Source organism: Trachinotus anak, unplaced genomic scaffold, assembly GCF_046630095.1.
Source record: "Trachinotus anak isolate AG129_WGS33_773 ecotype Australia unplaced genomic scaffold, CSIRO_AGI_Tana_v1 ptg000011l, whole genome shotgun sequence".
Classification (NCBI taxonomy): Eukaryota; Metazoa; Chordata; class Actinopteri; order Carangiformes; family Carangidae; genus Trachinotus; species Trachinotus anak.
In genome coordinates, this window is record NW_027273862.1 from 25812330 (window position 1) to 25834944 (window position 22615).

The 22615-nt window shown below is 38.2% G+C and overlaps 1 protein-coding gene across 2 annotated transcripts in view; it reads right to left on the bottom strand.

Moving 5' to 3' along the window:
• The window catches only part of luzp2 (leucine zipper protein 2), a 136063-nt gene extending 113801 nt beyond the window's left edge, over positions 1 to 22262 (bottom strand). The window contains exon 1 of one of the 2 annotated variants that reach the window (XM_071489349.1): positions 21423 to 22254. In XM_071489349.1, coding sequence (XP_071345450.1) covers positions 21423 to 21484 — 62 coding nt within the window. In that variant the 5' untranslated portion in view covers positions 21485 to 22254. Of the gene's footprint in view, positions 1 to 21422 lie in introns of both variants that reach the window. The other variant, XM_071489350.1, reaches the window with a different exon arrangement.
• Positions 22263 to 22615: the final 353 nt, after the last annotated feature.

Below are 22615 nucleotides of genomic sequence, written 5' to 3' on the forward strand. Positions count from 1 at the left end.
CAACCCAACCCTGTTTCAAGCAGAAATGCATTAATGTATTGAAGCAAGAACCCAGAGACTTGCTGGTGACTGGTTTGTGAATTTAACAGTGAAGAAAGGGTGGATTTGTAGACTCATGCAAAGATAAAATAAAAGACCTTCACATTAACTTTTATACAATAACTATAACTGTGATTTTACTGTGGTAAACATTTTCTAGCATTCACAGGATGAATATACCTATTTTCCATCAACCGGAAGCCAAGACTATCGAGAAAATTGATACACATTTTAAACCATCTTTTATATTAGGCAATTCAGTCATAGAAGATTGATGAAGACTCTGCACAATTCATTTTTATGCTTTCCTGAAATTGCATGCTTAACCAGAATTACATTTTGAAGAATAACAAATATTTGACAAAAATTAAACAAATATTATATATGAAATAAAGAGCTGTTGTGAAGCGGAGGCATGATGTATTACTTATATATATTATTATATATAGTGGTAGAAGAAATAATATATTTTGCTCCCAATTCTGAGAGTCAGTCCCTTTATTGAAATAGAAGAGGGAAATAGAAGTGAACCCATATAAGGGTTAACGGCAAGAGGCATGTGGCTGTACATCTACTGAGTGTCATGTGGACAGCAGAGCTGTCACACTGCTCATCTCGATAATGGGAAATCCCAATTAGTGGCACTGAGCCAGGAAAGGAGGCTGACATCAGCATGGCGTCAGAGACATGAGAGCTCTGCAGGTACCTCAGAGAAAATCTGCCTTTCATTTCTGAAAAGAGGTGAAGCTCTGGACACAATATCATGATCTACAATCACTAGATATGATTCAAGCCCATAAAATAATAAATATTGGATTTGACAAGTTTGGTATTGTTTCCATTATTAATATTATTTATTTAGTATATTTTCAGTATTTTGTTAAAGCTGCTTGGCTTTAATGTTTTACCCTAAATATCAAACAGATTTATAGGAGAACTACATTTTTGTTTTAAGTACACTTTTTATATATTGATCTACCTTGATGTTCCAAAGTAGTTTCTGGTGATGAGTGTAATTAGTCCTTGTTATGGTACTAGCTCCTCTTACAGGTTGGTCTGTCTAAACTGTCTCTGTCTGTCTATGCTATCCTGAAAACTCAACTCCAAAAATCTGCTACTCAGTCTCTATCTTCTCTAATGTGTTGTGCTCCTTCTTTCAGCTTCTTTAGACATTCCTTTGCTTTCTGGCAGATAAATCTTTGATAGACTAAAACATACCCTGTTCTTTCATTTATTTCCCTCTCCTTGTTTAAATATTTTCCATACTTCAGGGGCTCAGCTCTCATCCTCTGAATTCCCTCAAACTGTCTCTCTGTCCTTGCACAACTCTTGGGGTTACCACATGTCAACTCTGTACAATTGTTTGCAATACATAATTTCATCTCATTCATAAATGTGATGGATTAGATCTCTAACTTCTACTCTGTTTCTCAGAAGAAATGACAGAGTAGCTCGCAGTTTCAACTGCAAAATCTACACAATGATGTCACTATTAAAACATTAGCAGCAGCTGTGACTGACTGTGTGGTGAGATGGGTGATGGTGGTGTTTCAACCTCAACCTTCTTCTAAAAGGTGGTGAGTAACACGTCCATTATGTGTGGATGGAAACTGTTAGATTTATTCCTGAAATGAAAAAATAAGCTTGGAAGGGTGGTTGTATGATTGTGATAGGTTAAACTCTTGCTTATTATTTTAAGCAAAAACAATAAGTCATTATCACATTTAAAAGGTGCCATATGAAAGTAATTGTTATCGCTACATTTTAGCATTAACAGCTGTTTACTCACCAGTCTAGAAGAATTATTGCAAGTTCTTCATCAATCGTTCCTTTACTAACTTCACAATCTGTTAATAATTTTAGTTATTTTCTAAAAATACCTGAAACTGAAATACTTACATAGAGAACCTTTAATGATATGTATTACTTTCAAGTAACATTTGCAAAATAAAATCATATTCTGTAAACTTCTAGGACAAATACATAATAATATTTTCACCAATGGACAGACTCTTTTCAAGAGTAATCATATATTAATGAAGGAAAAGTGCTCTTAAGGTATCCATTATGTAGCCAGTTATACTGTATTCATGCCAGAAGATTTTACTTACGTCTTCAGTGAAAGTGTGTCTGTCTGTCTGTCTCTTTATGTTACCTTTATAAAAAATATGGATGAAAGATCTCGTCTTTCGTTTAACATTTCATAACATATTTACTACATTTATCTTCACTTTTTTTAGTTAAAGTTCGTTTTAATTCTTTCAGTCTTTCAATCAATAATTCATTCATTTATATTTGTATAACATGCTGATTACTACAGTAATATATGTTTATAAAAAATGTTTTTAGCAGATCAGTTTTGTTAAGTCTTACAGTTACATGGTTTGGTTTTAGTGTTCAGGAGTGTAAAACTGTGGAATGAATTTGGCTTCTCTCAACAAATTATGGCAAAATTCTTAGAAATAATTACTGTTATATTTGACCTTTGTTTTGTAATTGTTTTCTACACCAAAACACGCAAACTGTGTTTGGGTGTGTTTAATTGTGTTTAATTTGCTCAGGTTCTCAAATCACTGCAGTTGATTTATAATTTCCTGAGAATAATCAACTTAGTGTATCTGAGCTGTGGTATGTTTTATTTTTCAAGTTAGACACGCTTCTCTAACACTGTCATGGCAGCTGATGTGAAGCTGTGCAGTGAGTGGATCCTAACAAGCTGCTGATTACAACATCCGTTTAATTTACACTGTTATGTAATCAATACACACAAAGAGTGAAGGGACACTTTGACTTTTTCTGCCATTCCCCTACGTAAGTTATAACCTGCTAATTCAAACCAGACTTACTACACTTCGTTGTGAAAGTATCGTTCTATCTCAATTGTGAGTCCACTGGAGGGCTGTGACTGGAATGCCAAATACACATCTCTGCAGTAAAAGCCCCAGTTATGATTCTGCAGTGCAAACACAACTACCTTTACCTGTCAAAATAAGTTCTCAGCACTGCCACAACACATTACCAGTGGGTGCTGGGTAAACCTGTATTCATTAACTAAGACAGAGAATCTGATGGAAGCAACACATGCACTATGAAACTGGGGTTAAAGGCAGTGAAGTGCGACATGTGGATTGCATGCTGGTGGAAAAGACAGGTGAGGAGGTGAGTCTCAGAAGTGATATCAAGTGGTCAAGTGGTTCTCATTCAGTTGACACCTCCAGAAGCCTCTGCAGTGACTTACATTATCTATGAAACATCCCTATTCATTTCTATGACTCACACGTATCATGCCTACAGTGGACATGTGTGGTATAGATGTAATTGGCCCGATACATATGTATGAGTTTCCCTTGCTACAGATTTCATCATACTTCACCTGCTAATTATAAGATAAAAATTTAAGCTTTAGACACTATATTTTCTTTCATCAGTTTAATGTACTGGTTGCACTTTTTGACTACTTCAGAATACAGATGGTCAAATACCTTACAGGAAGTATTTCTGAATTCTTCCAGTTCTGCCACTGTGTTTATAGCTTGAGGCAGTGTTGCAGATTGTGTTAACTGCCTGTTGAAACCAAACTCCTTTATACTCTACAGTACACTACATTGTGTATTCATACTAAATTCACTTTATTTTTTGTGTGCTGTTGATTGACAATGTGGTCTCCCAGTGCAATGTACAAACGAAATAGAGGAGCTACTCACAGCTGAAAATAGTGGTGCTGAGACAGCTCCAGAAAGATTTCAGGAAACAAAACAAGTATTATATCTTTGGGATAACATTTGTTTTCTTCTTGTGAAATTTAAACAGGTAGCCTGTGGATTTATTTTCTTTTGGCCACTGGTCGTGCAGAAATGTTTTTACAAGTAGGTCTCACACATTCTCACACATGAGGACGAACATGTACCCACAAGCATGCAGGGGCATGATAATACATTCCTGCTGTAGGTTATGTGCTATTCCACTGACAGACAGTTGGCGATGGGAGTGCGACAAGAAACACAGCATTGCACCAGCAAAGGCGGTAAAGAGGGAGACTGTGAGCTAGCAAACATGGACTTAAACATGGTTTCAAATATTTAAGAATTTTGTCTTTGCAAGGAAGCAAATTTACTCATCACATTTGTTTAAGGAAACACACAGCGTGTTTTGGTTGAAAACATTAACATAAACAGAACTTGGTTTGTTAACAAGAAAATTCCACAGTGTATCTTTAAACAAGAGTAATTTTACATAAAATGCAGTTTGGCCCGCATCTTGTTTCTTACATCATCTTGTATCTTTCCCTGTTCAAAATTAATATACTTCACTGTTGTGTAGTAACAGCAAAAAACACTACACTATGAAGCTTTGCATTTTCAATAGCCCCAAAAAAATCTATTTTGCTAAAGCATCAACTTCAGGATCAGCACCTACAATTGAACAGTAATGGGTCCTTGTGTTGGTGTTTTGTGTAACCAATCGTGCAGGAAGAGAACACTGGAGAAAATGCAGAGATACCAATCAGCCTAAGTAGACCAGAATCCTGTGCGCAGTGTGCCTCACTGTTCTGACTAGGTTGCTGATTCAGTGTCTCACCCTTTGCTTTCATCTGCATTTTCTGTGGCATGAAGTCTACAGACTGCTTGTATTTTCCAATCCTTAACATTCCCTGGCTGAGCCATAGTAACCTGTGTGTACCTGGCATTAATTCAGCTATATAGTGAGGTGCAGCAGCAGGCACATAAACAGACTATTTAAAGAGCCCTGCCTTTTCCGCCTCCTTGTTTGTCCACCATGCATTCATTATCCCTCTTCCAATCCAGGAACACAAAGCAACAGAGGTGAAATGAACTTGTTTAAAGGCTTTGTGTTTAAAGGGTGTTTGTGTGGAAAAGGCAGCTCAACAAATTCCCAAGAGCACAAGATCACTGTTAATCCGGTTTGGTTGGAAGTAATATTTTATTATTAGTCCTATCCATTTAAGTAATGGGATTCTGCTCGCTATGCAGCCAAGCACTATATTCAGAGGAACCTGTTGTCAACTCAGGTTGGGAGGTGCTGGATTAATTTTATGGCAGTGTAAGTTGTGTAACATATTACACAAGCTTTGAGAGACTCATGGGATGAGATGTGGGACACCGCAATATGTTGTTGATACTGCTAAATACTCTGGGCTGGCAGGAAGACAATGCTCAATGACAATGGACTCAGAGCAAACTTGTCAAGTTTCCCTCATGGTAAACACTGAAAATGTAAAAATGGACTTTTAAGGCTTCTCTATTAAAATGTATATGCAGATGTATACTTGAGTATATTTTAATCTATGGACACCTAGTCTTATAAAGAACATCTGAATGCACTGGGGGGGACGGGGGATTTGAAGGACTGTCCCTTTCAGCATCTTCTCAAATTCAAGGACAGGAAGGCGTACTGAGAGTTACACTTACTGAGTTGCAGCCAATGCCCACAGCAGGTGACACCGCAGCCCCTTTGTCTGGACTGAGACTGATAAGGAGAAGATTGACAAGGTCGTGCTGAGCGGGGACAATTTTATACTCCCACAGGTGACCATTGTTCACGTCTTTTTAAACCTGTCAAGTTTCCAGCTTGACACCACTCTGTGACATTCTCTCAGCCTCTCACAGTATGTAGGGGATCCCATGTAGAGCACCTTTGTTTCTTTTTCTTTTCTTCAAATGGTTTTATTTCTATTGTGGTATTAAAAAAAAGTTTCATTGTAGATATGGCTGCAGCTCATGATTGCTTTCATGATCGATAAATCTACCCGTTACTTTCTTCCTGATTTTTTTCCAGGGTCTTGCATTATCCAGCCAACAGACCTAATGATATCGTTACTGCCATAGTAGAGTAAGGAAATAGAGCATGTTTATAATTGAGAGGTTGGAACCTGCAACATTTTTGCCAGTTCTGCTTGAAGAATGAATTGAATATCAAAAGGGTTGCAGATTAATACTCTTAACAATCAATCTCACTAATTGTATAATGCAGTTACTGATTAATACCAAGATAGTGGCTTGACAAGAAGTCTGCATCCCTAGTGTTTCTCTACGAGTTCTTTGTGAGGACAACGCCAACCTGTTTTTAATGCTCTGCAATTCACTCAACAGGCACATATAATGTGCTCATCAGAATGAACACGTTAAAACACTTCTAGCTGCAGAGCAAATTATTCCCAGTGCCTGCAGGTGGCCAGACACAATGTGCTTTATAGTGCAGATTCGCACTAAATACAGACACACACACACTATATTATGCTGACTCATAAGACTTTCTGATAAGTCCAATAAGGGTCTCAAGGTGAAAAACATAATAAAGTTTTAATTACATACTGAAACTCTTGCAACACCCTGCACACTTTATGAACTTATATTGATTGTTGTTTATATTTCAGGTTGCCAGTGCACATACTGTGTCAAGGAGTTAAAGTAATAAAGACTCAAAGACACTACGCTTGTAAAACACTTTAAGGTTCTGGTTAATTTGACAATATCTCTAGTGATCAAATTATATTTCATATCATTAAGCATTTCATAACTGCCAGTGTGGGCATGAACAAAATGCTAATATTGTTGTAAGATTTTAAAAGTCACAGAGTAGATGTGCATATAAGCACTAATCTCAGTGTTTTTTTTGTTTGAATGTGGTGATGTGATGACTACTTGTCACACACGCTGCACTTGTAATATTCATATCCACCTGTATTGAACCAAAACAAGACAAGCTGACAATAGAAAGCAGCAATACGGCAATAAAGCCTCATGAGAAGTTGAGAAACTCATCTGTGAGCCTGATCTCACAGGAACCATATCGTTGTATATTGTAGTGTTTATACACAAATGAATGTGCTCTCTTCGTCATTATAGCTATACAAAATATTGTAGAGTGTGTGGAGTCAACGAGGGTAGCTTTTACAATTGAAGCCTAAAAAAACAGCTATAAACAGATGAGTGAGTGATTTTTTTATTAGACACAAATAGAGATTTAAGGAATTGCCACAACAATTTTTTTTTTAATGTTTAAAGTATGTTTTGTAGTTCTGCAGTGCAAACCTGAATGAAATAGCCATGAGAACACACTGCACACACTACGGTATTTCCTTAAGGAGGGTTTGCAGAGTATGAATAAATTGATTGGCTATTGCTACAAAAATGCCACAGAGAGAAAGGATCAAGCATTTATTAATGCTTTCATATGATAATTTTAATTAACACAGGAGTTCAGTGAAAAAAAAGGACAAACTTCTTTAACTACCATCATAATTAGCATCCTAAATAAGAGTCAAAACATCTAGGTCACTTTGGAGACTGCTGCTTTGTAAACGACCTTGTTCATTTCCCATTAAGCGTGCCATCAAGATAAAGGAAGCCATCATGACAATCACTTCACAAAGGCACATCCAAAGGACTCCACTGTTTCTGATGCACATATTTTGAAATTCACATCTCTACAATGAAGTCATCTGTTTCAGTTGCTCATTAGTAAAAAAAAAAAAAAACAGTGGTGTCATGTCGTGATGCCGTTTTTGTGTTCCTGGTGGGGGTTTGTGTGAAGAACATGGACATATTCTAATGGATTTGGAGCAGATATTTTCCATTTGCCTGTCTTTAACAGTATCCTGGAAGAAGGTAATCCCAAAACCCCGCATTCATCCTCCAGGGACTTTCATAAAGCTCATTAAATCAGTGTTAATCCAAACACCTGTCATCAAATGCTAATTTGCTAAACACGCCAGGGAGGTTGTTTGGTATAACTTATTTAACATCTGAGGTGAGTTTTGTGAATACAACCCCAGACAGTTAATGCAGTTACAAACAGGAATACTCTGTGAATTCTAATGTCAAGCTTATAGATTCAGATCAGTACTAAATGTCCCCAGTATCCTCCACGGTCCCCCAACTCAATCTGTGTTTATACATTAAAGGGTTCCAGTGTAACTATGCCCCTGTTAGACTGATTATAAGATTAGAGACACATTAGAATGCATCCGTAATCCCACCAGTGAAGTCAGGACAGTAAGCAAAGCTCGGAGAACACAGGATCTGCGTGAACGCACAACAATGAATCTGTGCTTAGACACACACCATCGCCATCTTGTCATAGTAGCAAAACACCAGGTAGCACTTTGTTAGTGATTTCTTCTACATTCCAGCTAATTGCCGCTGCTGGGATGTAATTTCACTCAGGGTCAGCACATCTGAAGTGTGGGACTGTGTAGTCCGTGTTGTTTTGCATGCATATACTTTGGTATGTTTTATGTAAATACCAAAGTCTGTGGGGCTTTCCTTTCTAGAAACTACAGCTCTGCCCCGTTTTCTGTTTTGGTATGTGTGTGTGTGGGAGCATCAGCACTCCTGGGGAAACGGTGCTTTGCAGCCAAATTGACATTCACTGGAGTGTGCCCCCCTCCTGTCATTTTGTCAACACCATCACTGTGTGGAGCCCAGCCAAGCAAGACATCTGACAGACAGGCAAATGGGAGTGGTGGACTTCAGCAACATAACACCCTCTCGCTGCCCTCTCTGTGCCCAGTGGTGAGGTTCAACGCACATACTGTACATACACATACACACAACAGAAGAAAGGACATATTTTGTAAGGTGGACTCCACATTTGTTCTCTGGCAGTTTCCAGATGTCTTGGACAAAAAAATGAGACAAAAATCAGCAATAGGGTGAACCGCATGAGTGAGTTTCCATTTGTTGCCCAGTAGCAAACCTGACACTAAAAATTGCTTGGCAAGTGACAATACACCCTTAATCCTGGAGGCATCATCCCAATAGCATTGTTTAAGGGTCAGGCAATATGACTAGGTGTCCTAGAGGATGTTTACACTTTTATTTTCTGTAATTCCAGCCTCACAAAGAAGGCCGTTTCTCAATCTATTAAAATGGCACACTGCTAATTGAATGTCATAAAAGCACAATAAAATAAATTTTCAACAAAGGCAGAAAATATAGCTCAATTTGAATATGGCATTTATTTCACAGTGGCCATAGTGTTAGTGCTCTTTTGACCAAAGCCAGTGGATTGATGACATCTCTGACACTTCGCATTTCCCCAAGACACCATTTTTCTTTGCAGTGAATAAGCAGGAGTCTCAAAAGTGTCGTCAAATTCTGAGGTCTGCGGGCGTAAGATCCACAATCAGAATATGAAACAAAAACATTTCCAAGATAAACTGCCACCATGGGCACTACTGAATGGCTTCTCTGTGCTATATGCCGCATGTCACTGCTGAAATCCTCTCCTTCAACATACACACTGAACAACACACTTATCAGTCAGGTGTCATGGCAAAACACTGGAAAAACAGGGCGATAGGCGACTCAAATGTAACCAACACTTGTCAGCCAAGATGGATCCTGACACCAGAATATGCTCAGGAAATGATTAGATAAAAATAACAGAATCCGCCTGGGCGTCTTCGAGGAGGTGTGCTGGTGGCTGATAAAGGATTCAGATTTATGTAGCCTTCACCAAAAGAAGCAGATATTATGTTTCTAGAAAAATGGTACATAGGAGCTTGGCTGTGATGTACAGTATACTCAGCAGAGAGCACAGAACAAATACGGTGGGGTTAATAAAAGACAGGAAATGAAAAACAGCACCTGTTTGGCAGGTGATATCTGGAAATCAATTTCAGCTCGTGGACATTTGTTTTGTTTGTCCTTGAATATTGGCAGTATATCTCTGTCAGACAGTGTTTCTCTGACACATGCAACACATTATACAGCGAGTGCCTCTAAATATAATGCCGGTGATTTGCATATTGGGGGAAAGAGGGTGGTAATCAAGAGGGCAACTGACCTCAAAGATGTTTGGTCGAATTTTAGTGAAGACCGCTGACAGCTGTTTTAAATTCTGATGCTCATCAAAACCCCACTAATGGGACTTCAATTACACAGTGAAATAATACCTACACGGAGGCTTACACTTAGTCCAGTGTACTGCACCTGATTCATTTGTGGGACTTCTGTGCCAGCCCAAATTATTTTCTCTTTATTAGTGTGAATGCATTCAGAAACCATTCAGAGACCATTCAAATATCAAAATATTCAGTTTTCCAGGACATTTCTGCTTGTATTCACCTTTTTTCTGCTATTTATATATTTTCTTAAATATTTATCTTTTTCTGCCACTGAAATAAATGGAAGGAAATCCTCTAAATCTTTCTCCTATTTGAAATTCCACTACTTCAGCATACTTTTATCTTGAAACTTAATTTATGCTTTCAAATAGTCCAAAGACTTTCCGTTATTAAACTTGTGTTCAGCTTTTTGATATCTTGTACAGTTTTTGGATTACGTTTACGTTTTATGTTGTTTTTTTTTTGCTGATGGCTGTCTGTGCCGGCAGTCACCCATTCTAAACTTCAGCCGTTCTTCTTAAATGTTTCTACTTCAACTCTTGTGACTCCCACATTGTTCACTTCTCATACTACAAAATTGTAGACAAATGTCTGCTCTTTTACACAGTGTGACTACTGAAGCAATAACACTTAGGGCTTTTGAACAGTTAGCCTCTTAGCAACAAGGTCTCTATAGACACCTTTAAATTTCCATGTGTCAGTTATTTGGGTTTTTTTTTCCACACTATCAACAGAAATCACACATTTGTCTCCAGCAAAGTCCACTGACCCAGTGAAAAGCAATAGAAACTATAGTTGTTAATAAAGTTAATCCTTCATTAATACACAGCTGATTTCTGAATTTCCCCAAGGGATTAATTAAGTATTTTATCTATCCATCTGTGTGTCTGTCTATTTGACCTGACCTGACTGAACACCCTAACCAGTTTCTATCTCCAAACACACACACACACACACACACACACACACACCAGACTCATAACACACAGCTGATTTTACCTGGCTAAAGACATCTTAAGCAGTTTCCACCTCCACATACAAACAAGTTGTGTTTCACCTTCAAAATAAGAGTCTCAACCAGGTAAGAGATCTTACTGGGAGGCTCTGATCAGGAGTTATTCAGCTTAACAGAGACAGACAGAAAAATACAGAGAGAGAGAGAAACAGATTTAATTTAAAGACAGCATGCCCATACACAGGGTAGACAAAATAACACAGTTTATCTTGAGTTTGAGTTTAGCTTGAGCTTGATTATCCAGCAATTCAGCAGCTATTCAGCTATAATTTTTTTTAGCAGAAAGCAATAGACAAAGCACGTCAGCAGCAGCAATCCCCAGCAAACACCTCATTTTCTGCAGGAATTACATAGTCTAGTTTCAGATTTGCTTCAGTCTCAACTGGAATTACCTATTAGGGACAACTGTCCCAAAATAGCTTCAAATGGCCCACAACAGTTCAGAAACCAAATTGTACCCAGCAGAGACTAATCTGATAGCTGATGCTGCTCCCTTGAAACAGACTGCTCAGCAATTATTCCTACAGGGGGATGGGGACACAGATCTCCCTGAATGCAAGAAAACAAGTCCCCCGCCCCTCAATATTATGTCGTGTTCACACAACAGCTGCATGTGGCAGGTTTTGGTGTTTGTTTACTTGCCTTTGGGAACATTGCTCTGATGGACGATATAACAATATTTACAGTCACACAAAAGAAAATTGCAAGTGTTTATGTATTTCTGTTCTTAAGAAAAAAAAAAAATTCCACCCGAGACTGTGACCCTGAATTCATCGCACAGCTTTTTGAATAGACCATGTCATTTTGCACAGGTGTTCCTGGTATGGAGTCCTGCACTTCAGCTTTGTTTACTTATCTTATTATAACTACGGTCTTTGTACATGTCTAATTATTCATAATGTTTTACTCTCCAAGCAACTTTTGTTGTTAGTACCTATTGAGTCTGTTTGCTTCATTTCCACTTGAACAATTCTCTTTTTCTCATTCTCATTCTAATAAGGAATATATACATTAATCTTTACTTCATAGACTTAGGTGCTTATTGCTCATTTGAATTAAAAAAAAAAAACTTTTTACAACAGCTTTTACAAAACGGTGTAGTCTCAATAGACAACAACATAAGTAGCACAGACAAATGGCGTGACACAATAAATATATTGATAAAAAGGAGAAAACCACTGAGCACTGTCTGTGTTTTTCTTACATAATCTAACCATTTTGTGTAGACCTGTATTATTTATGATCCTTGTCTTTTGTTCACGCCAAACCCAATATCTCCACATTTTCTGATCTCTCTGATATTTTGAGAGTAATGCCTCTGAGCACTTTGGTTCATACCGTAGTGAACCAATTATGAGCCATTAAACAGCTGAACAGAATGAAACTGGGGAATGGATAGATTGCTGGTGGCAGCTTAATGATTAGAAAAGTAGTCTATGACAGAGAGCTGAATCCCACAAAAGGCTGAGGAAATCGGGGTGGGCAAGGTGAACATGTTACCCCCTCCCAAGCCACCACACAGACTAACTGCTTCAGTGGAGCTGTTCAATAGAGGACCATGTGATCTGTGAAGGGCAGCTCCCTCGTGTGAGAGAGTGTAACTTTATGAATGCGAAACATGCTGTTGCTGAGAAAGACTGTGTCTGCTTAGCATCTTCTTCCTGGATAAATAAAGGTGAAAAGAACCACGGCAGCTGGACGGTGAGGAAATGAGCAAATCGTTCAAACAGCAGGTAAATGTTTCATCTCGCTCAGTCTGAATGACATTTATGTGTGATATTTAAACCCAATGTACTGTGGAGGTTGTAATTAATGAATTCCCAGAGGATTTCTACGTTAAGGAGAGAAAATGTCTTAATAACTAACCTCATCAGCAGTATATTTACACAGGATTCATCTGTAGTATGTCAAGAAAGTGCCATGCTAAAACTGCCCATGATTCAATTCAAATGTTACTTTGTGACCTGTTGTGTTTAGTTTTTTTTTAAATTATAAACAAACTGTTTAGACCAGTTTCTGCTAACGTTAGTCATTTTTACATTATTCTGTTTACACCCCCTGGAAAGACAGCATCATTCAGTAATTAGTCTTCACCAATCCTTGTCGTCGTTATGTAAAACATGTGTCATAACATTAAAAGTCGAAGCAACACAATGTTAAACAGATTATTTAATTCTCCTCATCATTTTCTAAAATGCGAAACATTCTCTGGTTCCTGCTTGTCCAACATGATAATAGATATATCAGTTTGATATCATTATAAACTCCGTCTTTCTTTGGCTTTTGGACTGTCATTTGGACAAAACAAGACATATATTTTTTCTAGGTATTTGACACTATTCGACCCACCAGTAATCAGTTAATTATACACTTAATGATATTACTGTGTGAACTGATTCAGAGCTTCACGAAAATTAATTTCTAAATGGAATAATTTCGCCAAAAAAAAAGTCAAGACCTTATTCAGACTCCAACAAAGACGTCAGGGTCAAACTGAATAAAATCATGTAAAACGTGGAAGATAAATAGACTTTTACTTAAATCTAATGCCATGACTGACATCTCCAGCACATCACAGAACATATGAAAGGCCCTGAACATCACTGTACATTCATGAGCATGTGACTGCGGCATTCTCCTTTAGTTTCAGAGGGAATTGACTCAGTGGTGCTCAATAACAATCCACTGAAGTTAACAAAAGCCATTTCTATGTCATATACCATTGAGACGAGGGATGGTGCACAGCTTTTGTTCATTATGGTTATACATATTGCACTTCACTGTAAAACAAAAAACCAAGCCTTCCACTAATGGCTCATTACTGAGAGGACACAGTCATCTTGTTTACGGGGACTAAGCAATTAAGTCTTTGCCAATTACAAGAGTTACTGTGACAACTGAACACAAATATCTATACTGACAGCACCAAAGGGGTGGAATGAAATGCTGCTTGATATAACAATAATGATTTACATCAGAACTATTGCAGCTCTTATCTATATTTTTACAATAACAATGTATGAAATGACAGTATGGAAGGGGTCACTCATAGTGATGCACCCACACAGAATCTTCCCCTGAATCTACAGCTGTCCTCAGCTTTGCAGAGCTTTATAGAGTTTCAGCTCATTGTTTAACTGTCCTGCCCCTAACTTTACCGTTCTGGTTCATTCTCACTGCATCCTGCCTCATACCTTCATTTTCAGCAGCAACAAGCTCCAAAAAGCCACTGTACACAACCTGCTCAGCGCCAAACAACAGAAAGAGTCAGCTGGTGAACATAGAGGAGTATAGCAGCCACAGAGCCAGATGTCTCCCTCAGGAGTTGGTAGAGACCAAAAACAGAGCTAAAAGAGTTTGAATATTGGACTTACATACACCAGACAAAAGCAAAAATGATTTCAAATGATTTCATTTGTTTTTCTGTAACTGGTTGATATGTGAATATACAAATGATTCCTAACACATTTGCCCTATCAACTCAAAACATGATATTTGAATGTGGTGTTCACAGCTTGTTTCTGCTGCCCCCAAGCGGCAAAAAACAGTTATTGTAGCTTTCAATTCAAGGTTCTGTATATTGTAAAAAAATAAAAAAACAAGTGTTGGAAGAGTACTAAAAAATGAAAAACTGAGATTTTTAGGATACTAACTAATGTGATCTAATTGTAAGATAGTTCTTTACTGAACTATGAAATGAGCAACTTTAAAGCTGCACTAATCAAAATTTTGTATTAACACTGGATCAAATGACAATGAGACACATGAAAGACGATGTTTCTAGTGATAAACCCTAAAGAGAATTATCACCCAACTATGCATTTTCCCTCAGCCTTACGTAATGTTGGGTTTTCCAACTTGCAAACTCAGCCCTCAGGGCACAGCTGTATTCCACAATAAATCACTAATGGACCCACTAATGTTTTAAACTCATTCCACTGCCCAGTGAAGTGTCCAAAAAGAAATAAGTTAATGTACTTTCACAGTTTTTTTTAATTTTTACTTTCAAAATTAATGTTATTGTTAACAAACGTTATTGTACTATAGACTTAGTTACCACATATTTTGTTATCTTCCATTATGTACCTATGCATCTTTATGCTTAGAAAATAAGGACTTTCAGTAGTTACACTAATGTTAATTAACTTGAAAAAGTCACTTTAGCAGCAGCATAATTCCAGGGCTTTTGGATATTACTTTAATGTTTATGAGCCCTTGATGCAGCACGGCATCATTCCGCTCGTCAGTATTGTATTTCTAATAACCAGTTAAAGCAATATAGTTTGGATCCGATTAAACTGTCTAATATCAGTTATCCAGTATAAAACAATTGCTGCAGAAAATGTTCTGCCAGTGCAAATATTTTGATACAACACAGAAACTACACTTCAAGAGAATACTCGACTCACTGAGAAAATACTGAGGAAGTGGTGTTATGAATATTTTCTATTCCATTACTATACAGCTTTTGACAATTGGTATTTGCATTTCATCTGAAGTGCATTCATCTGTCAGTGCTAAGTGTAATTATGCGACTCCTTTCTTAGCTGACAATAATGCTGCCGAGGCACGTTTGTGAATTGAGAAGAACAATAATTGTTTTAAGCCTTTAAAGATGAAGTTAATGCCAAACCAGATACGTCTCACCGAGTAAAGCCAGCAATATACTCACTATTCAATCCTTTACACACATTTCTGACTGTTAAAATACTTCTACTCCTCGTTGCATGAGGACAGAATACCAGTCTGTCAATGCCTTTTAATTTGTGATCTTCCCCCCAAGCAGATCATCCCAAATATCCCTATTTTAACACAAAGCAAATATTCAATTTCTTATATCCCACATTAGAGGACGATGCCGTTCAATGATAAAACATTGTGTTCCAGGAAGCGTGATAACAAGTAATCTATGACATGCACTTTGAGTGTTTGAAGAATAAACACTGCTGTTGTTTCAAATGTCTTCTGAGAGCAATGAGTGCAACAGCACAGCACCTGAAATGTGGCTTTGAATATAAAACGTCTGGCTACTCTTCAACCTGCACTGATCGTGGTCCTTTTAATTACTTTCTCATTTGTAGGAGCCACCCAAGGTTCTGTTTATTGTAGCCCACTTCATTACTGTCATGTGGCCAGTGTGGTTGCCATGGTGTGACCATTGCACTATGTCCTTTGAATTTCAATAATCATTCACAGTCTGATTTGGCGTGAGGACATTACCAGCCTGCATAAATATCATTTCCTCCCATCTTCAGGACTCAAACCCCATCCCTGAAAGTCATGTCTGTAAGCATTTCTCTGCTACAGACGTCATTTGATGGCAGGGAAACCAGTGTGGATGGGAAGTAACACGACTCTTTTCTCTATGCAATTCTTTACTGATGTTTTACGTTGCATAGTTTGTGACACAGATTACTGCTGCACATTACAAGTTGCGCTGAGGTTGCCCATCCTGTGAGGGGCTCCATCCAGACACTTAAACCACTTCCCACCAAACTGCCGCTCTGCAAAACACATGTTTACGCAAGGGCGTCGGTTCAAACATGCTCCTTCAGTATAAATAAAGCACCAGTTCATTGGATCTCTCTCAATAGCAATCAAGACAAATGACAACACAGCCAAGCCTCACTTTAGGAAAGAAAATATAGGCAGACTTGGAACTCCACACTTACTTAGGTAAGCCTTATTTGTTCAGAATAACTGCTCTTTCATCATCCAAGTGTTAAACAATGCCCATGGATAAGAGGTGGATTGTTTCCGCTCAGTCATTATCCCTGCTAACCATTTGTCCATCAATGTATAGACTGACATTACCATCTCCCCCTGGTCAATAGTTCGGTCTAGTCCCACATCTGCTCCACACTTGACCTCTAGTCAATTCTCAGCATCCCAAAGTGTCAGACAATGTTTGTGAACACCTTAACTCACATCGAGGAATTTTGAATTGCAAAGCAAAAGTAAAATTCAGACTGCGAATGCTTGTCAGTGAGATATCACGGGGAGTTTCTCTCAGCTGCTGTACGTCTTGATTGAATCTATTCATAGTCACATAGAAGAAGCCATCGATCGGATGTAAATGATGATCTGTGGGATGTTTTCAACTCAGCAAACATGTGACAGATTGAGCAAAGAAGGCTGGAGGAGGCTGAGCACCTCTCAGAGCCCTTTTGGCCACACAATCCACAGAGAAAAAACAGTTGAACAATGAGATGCCGCTTTATCCTTGAAAACAGTTTCTATGACAAGAAAATGTGTAAATACTGACGAGTTTTCTCACACATTGATGATATAATATTTGATTTGACTGCTCAGTCTTATGAATTGATATAAGGACAACATGTTGTTATTACAGAAGGTTATCATCCCATGGAAATGGCCAGGGTCAGTAATATAATGTCACATCATCTTTGCCCAGCTCCTTCATTAATCGCTACATCTCATAAACTATCCTCCTTTTCTTGCCTGACCCTAAAGACAGATTGAAGAGGGACTCCACTTCATTTACAATATGCTCATATCCACAGGCAGATTTAAGATATAAAGCAATGGGTCCATGTGTTTGCACTCTATGTATAATCCAAAGCTCTCTGTAGTCCTTTTAATTGCCGTCCAAAATACTCATAAATATTTGATGCTGTGGAGATCCCACCAGATATCACCGTCTCCAAAAAGAGTCTGCTAAGGTAGGAGACATCAAAGATGGTGTCAAGAAAATGTGTCAAATATTTTTCACGAAATTCTCTGAAATGGAATATTTGAAAGTGTATAAAGGCGGAGCTGTTTGATCTGCAGAATGAAGGAAAAAAACACAAGCCAAATGCAAAAGACCGTTCCTGCTGTAGTTGCCTCCCCAACCCTGACCCAGAGGTGGCCAGTCATATCTCACGGGACTAGTGTCAATGTAGCCTTGTCTTCTGCCTAAGTGCCAATTGATTTCTGCATGACACATAGCCCTGCAACACCATTATGTGGCCTGAGTAACCCACTCAATTCATTACAACCAAATCCTTCTTAATCAAGCTCTCATATGAGCAGGGACTGGCACCAAAATGGTTAATTTTACTAATTGTACAGAAATAAAATTAATATGATCTATAATTTTCACTTTTTTTTTTTTTAAGTATGTTTCAGCACGCATTATAAACGTGAGAAAGCTCACAAGATGCCTTTTAGATGTTAGGGTGTATAACAGAATTAAGCATCGACTGAAAGCTTAACAAATGCTGCTATCGTACATAAAAATTGAAATGGTTCCTATTCCATTAATTCTTATTCCTTAAGGCTACTCCATCAGGTCACATAATGGGCGGTTGCAGTTAACATATGAAATGGATTCCCTCACGCACCGCTGATGTGACGATAGTGAATCAAGCAAAGCGAGGCAGAGCAATATGTAGACTAGACAGCTCAAGTCACAGTTCATTTTGCTGCAGCAGATACACCTCACAGTCAGTCAGTCTCTTCAATGTTACACTATCCCAACAAAAAAAAAAAAAAAAATGAGGATGTCACAAATGATAAGCTTTGTTTGGGCCCATGACCTCCAGAATAACAATAAAAATATGACAGGTGTTTTAGGAACCAATCAACTCCGGAGAGGTTTTAAGTGCCAGATCAAAAGCAAATACCTTCCCACAGTATTATACCTCGTAGTATATAGACAGAAAAAAGCTGAATATCTCTTGAAGACTTTCAGTTTCAAATAAGGTACATCAAAAAAGAGAAGTATAAATCAAATATTCTGTTCTGCCTTCAACAAAATCCGGCCATGTTAGCAATAATAAAAAGCAATTTCAGGAGCTTGATGTTAAATGCATCTCTGCCAACTGTTAATGCCTCAGTCAAACCACTCTAAGGCAGCACTAGATCAAAAGACAACATAGCACAATAATACAGTGGCTAATTACCACTGACTATTAAAAGCATAGATAATTATGTATATTTGACAGGGATAACAGTAGACAAAACACATATAAACCTCTGCAGGATGAGTGGAACGGTGATGGAGAGGACATGTGCTATGGCTCAACTATTTTCCCCTTTTCAGAGGTGACCTTTAATCGAATCCTTCCACAGATGCTTGAAGTGATGACAAATCTTTAGAAATCTAAAATAACCTTTAGCTGTCCTTCAAGATGCCTTGTTGCTGCCCTTTGCATTAAAATTTAAAATCACGTCCATTTGAAGACTCCTAGCCCTTTTCCCCAACACAAATGCCACCAACCTAAACATTTTGCAGTATGAGTGTCAAAGTTCGTTGTTAGTCTTGGCAGCATTAGTAACTCAAGGTCAAAGTACACACTTGATTACAATCATGACAACTGAGAAAACTCCATTCACCGAGGAAGGAACTGCAGAAAAAGCTTGTTGAGGACTTTTAGTTAAGGCTTTTTTTCTTTGGTCAAACCTCTTGGTAAATTGGTATATTGAAATAGAATATGACACCACAAATTACAGCCTCACAAATGACTATAGAGATCTATCAACATCTCTCTGACACAATGTCAACGAAACTGATAATGATCAGCTTTAAACCAGTGGGACTTGTCTCAAGACTGTTTAGTTTTCAGTCTACATTTTAAGTACCATATTGAAAAAGATCCTCTTTGAGTAGAGTTTGTGTAATATATGAGGGGGTCTAAAAATACTGTAAAATTTCTTGTTTCACTAACTTGTAATCAGAGTCCATTTATTATTTAAATTCTCACAAATAGTCTTTTTTTCTCAACCAATTACACAATTAGCTGGTCACAGTTTGTGCTTCCTGTGTGTGAAGCAGGCAGATGTGGTGCTGCAGATCAGTTGAGGCACAGGTTTAGTTTTATTTTTGTACATTTAAAATTTGATCAAGGTTCATTAGATCACAGTTAATCAACTTTGCCCAGAAAATCTTTCTGCATTTAACAAAACACAGTCTCATGAGTGTACTTTTTTTTTTTTTTTTCCATGACGAGTTTAGAAATAAACAAACTAATCTACAACCCATTATCTGTGTGTTTTGGTAATTACTTTTCATCACATTCGCCCTCAAGAGGTAGCATACAATCTGCACTGACCTGCCAAATTACCAGTGTAATGCCTCCTCCTGCAACTGGAACTTAAAAAAACTAAATCCCCCCGAGGCTGATGACAGTACACACGATAGAAAATTTACCCTAAGAGACAAGATGTATTTTTTCAGAAACCATATCATTATTTGTTCCATTAGCCTAAAAATTAGCTAAATAAGTCTATTTATATCCTTAATCAAAAAATAAGATAGTGATAAAATACGCTGAGTGTTTTCAAAACTGTTCCTTGAAGGTTATTTATGCATTTGCCTTATGTGAACCAAATTGTAGGTGTGTTAAAGGGTGTGTGAGTGCTTAATTTGCTGACTCCTAAATGCTAGAGGTTAATACATCAATACTGCCCCTAGTTATATGACTCATATATCATCAGTGTACCTCTCCGGTGTTGACAAATATGCTGGATGTGGGCAGTAACCTTGACTTTTTTCTCTAAAAATCTCTGTCTATTGTAACTCCCAGGGCAAAAGACATTATTCACATGGTGGAATTTCATGTGTTTGGCATCACACCACAAAAAAATGTAGGTATTGGTGTATTAAGTTAATGAAAACAAAAAGAAAACACTGACTTCAAAGCCATCGTTCTCCCTGTACATGCATTCCTCAGCAACTGCATTCAACTAATTCACCAAGAAAAGATGAAAACAGTATTGAAATGTTTTGGGGCGCTGAAGAGAAAAAGGAAAGGCAAGTTTTATAATGCATGCCTTCCTGCGTGTGATGTCTCCATGGTATAGTCAAAGCCCTGAATTTCCACTCACAGCTCTCATTAAGGCAGCGGTGTCAGGCACTGGCAAAGAAGAAGGATGATTTTATCAATGATTTAATTAATCATCAAAACTCCCCCTGTCCACACATTTCTCTCTTATTCATTCTCCTCGCCCATCATTCCTCCTTTAGCTTCTTCCAAAGCCTTACATCGCACACACACACACACACACACACACAAACACTCACAGACAGAAACACACACACAACTGCTCTTTTTCAAGACACTGCAACACAAGTAGCCTTGTCCTTTCTCGCAGTTCCCCTGACTTCAACTTGCTCCCTGCCAGACCAGCAAGCAGCAAAAGTCCCAAAAAGCAATGTCACCACTATTCAAGAGGCATCGCATTCAGTGAATTACCACCACAAAAGGACAACTGTCCTCAGCCTGCCCAGAACTGAGAAAGATAATAGCCTAGTTCAACAGATAAGCTCTTCCATCCTCCTTCAAAGTCTTTCAGTCTCCCACATGCTTAGCACACACAGAGCCTCTGCCAGGAGGAATTAAGGCTTCAGTATTTGACAGGACTGAACATCCCTTCAGATTAGTAATCTAAGATTGCCCATTGTATGCTTTGAACCTATATCCTCTTTTGTTTCAGAGTCTCTATCAGGGAGAAACTGACTAAAAAACCCCTCTCCTCTTATTTATCTCTTACCTGGTGTTGAGGCTCAAAGCTGGACAGAGAAGCAGTAAGCAAATAGCTTGGATGAATTTCATAGCTGTCTCACACTCCCGTTCCTTCTCCCTTCTCAGATGCTTTTTGCCTTTCCCCCTTGTCTCTCTCCCCGCTCTCTAGCTCTCCCACTGGCTGCCTGGGTTTTTTAGCGCACTCTCATACACACACACACACACACCCAGACACACAAGCAGTGAGGCAGACAAATGCAACACAGTGGCTCGGTGAGAGGGAGGATCTCTGGCTTTAAATAACACAGGGACACGGACTGACTTGCTAATGGAAAGGAGCGGGTGGGGCTGAAATCAAGAGAGAGATGTGGGAGTGATATGATGTCAGCGCCCGTGCAGCTACAGCTATTGGTGAGAGGCATTCTTGCCATTGTTTAGTGCCGGTTGCTCCTCCAACAACACACCTCTCCATTCATTTCATCCTGCCTGTTTATACCCAAGATAGAAAGACTGGGCTGATAGGTGGAGATGCGGCAACATTTAATGGAAAAAGTGGGGAAACCAGGTCATCACTGCAACAAAACACTCAAGGGGTTAACAGTTCAGTAACAGCAAAGTCACAGTTCAGTTAAAGCAAGACACTAATAGACTTAAAGTGTTATTAGCTCTGTACCTAAAACACAAAGCAAGGTCAGTTTGTTGGTGAATGAATGGTAAAAAAATGAAAACATCAATTACCTCCAGTAGGGGAAAAATCCCACACTAATTGAAATAATAAACTGTGATAATAGTTTTCAGAGTTTTCATTTAATTTTTCTCTCTTTGCTTTTTGTCGTCATTACGCTTACATGTTTTCTCCTTCCTTTCCTGATAAATGTCGTGTTCGATCACGCAGAAGTAAATGAATAAAACTGAGCTGCAACTGGCTAATCTGAAATAGTAAAAATGCAAATGAATCTGGGAAAACTGAACTGAAACTGATCAAATAAAATTATAAAAGCAAAACAATTACAGCTTACACTGCTAGTAATTACATTTCCAACAACAAAGTGTGAATATATTGTGTTCATCAATGTATGGGAACTACAAGATTTTAAAAACTAATGTTTTAAAATAAAATTTAAATACAGTATGACTGGTACTTCACGTTCGTGAACTCAGCCTGTGGAGGGCAGTGTTTGGACACAACCACAGCTTTTATACACCATTCCTCATGGATGC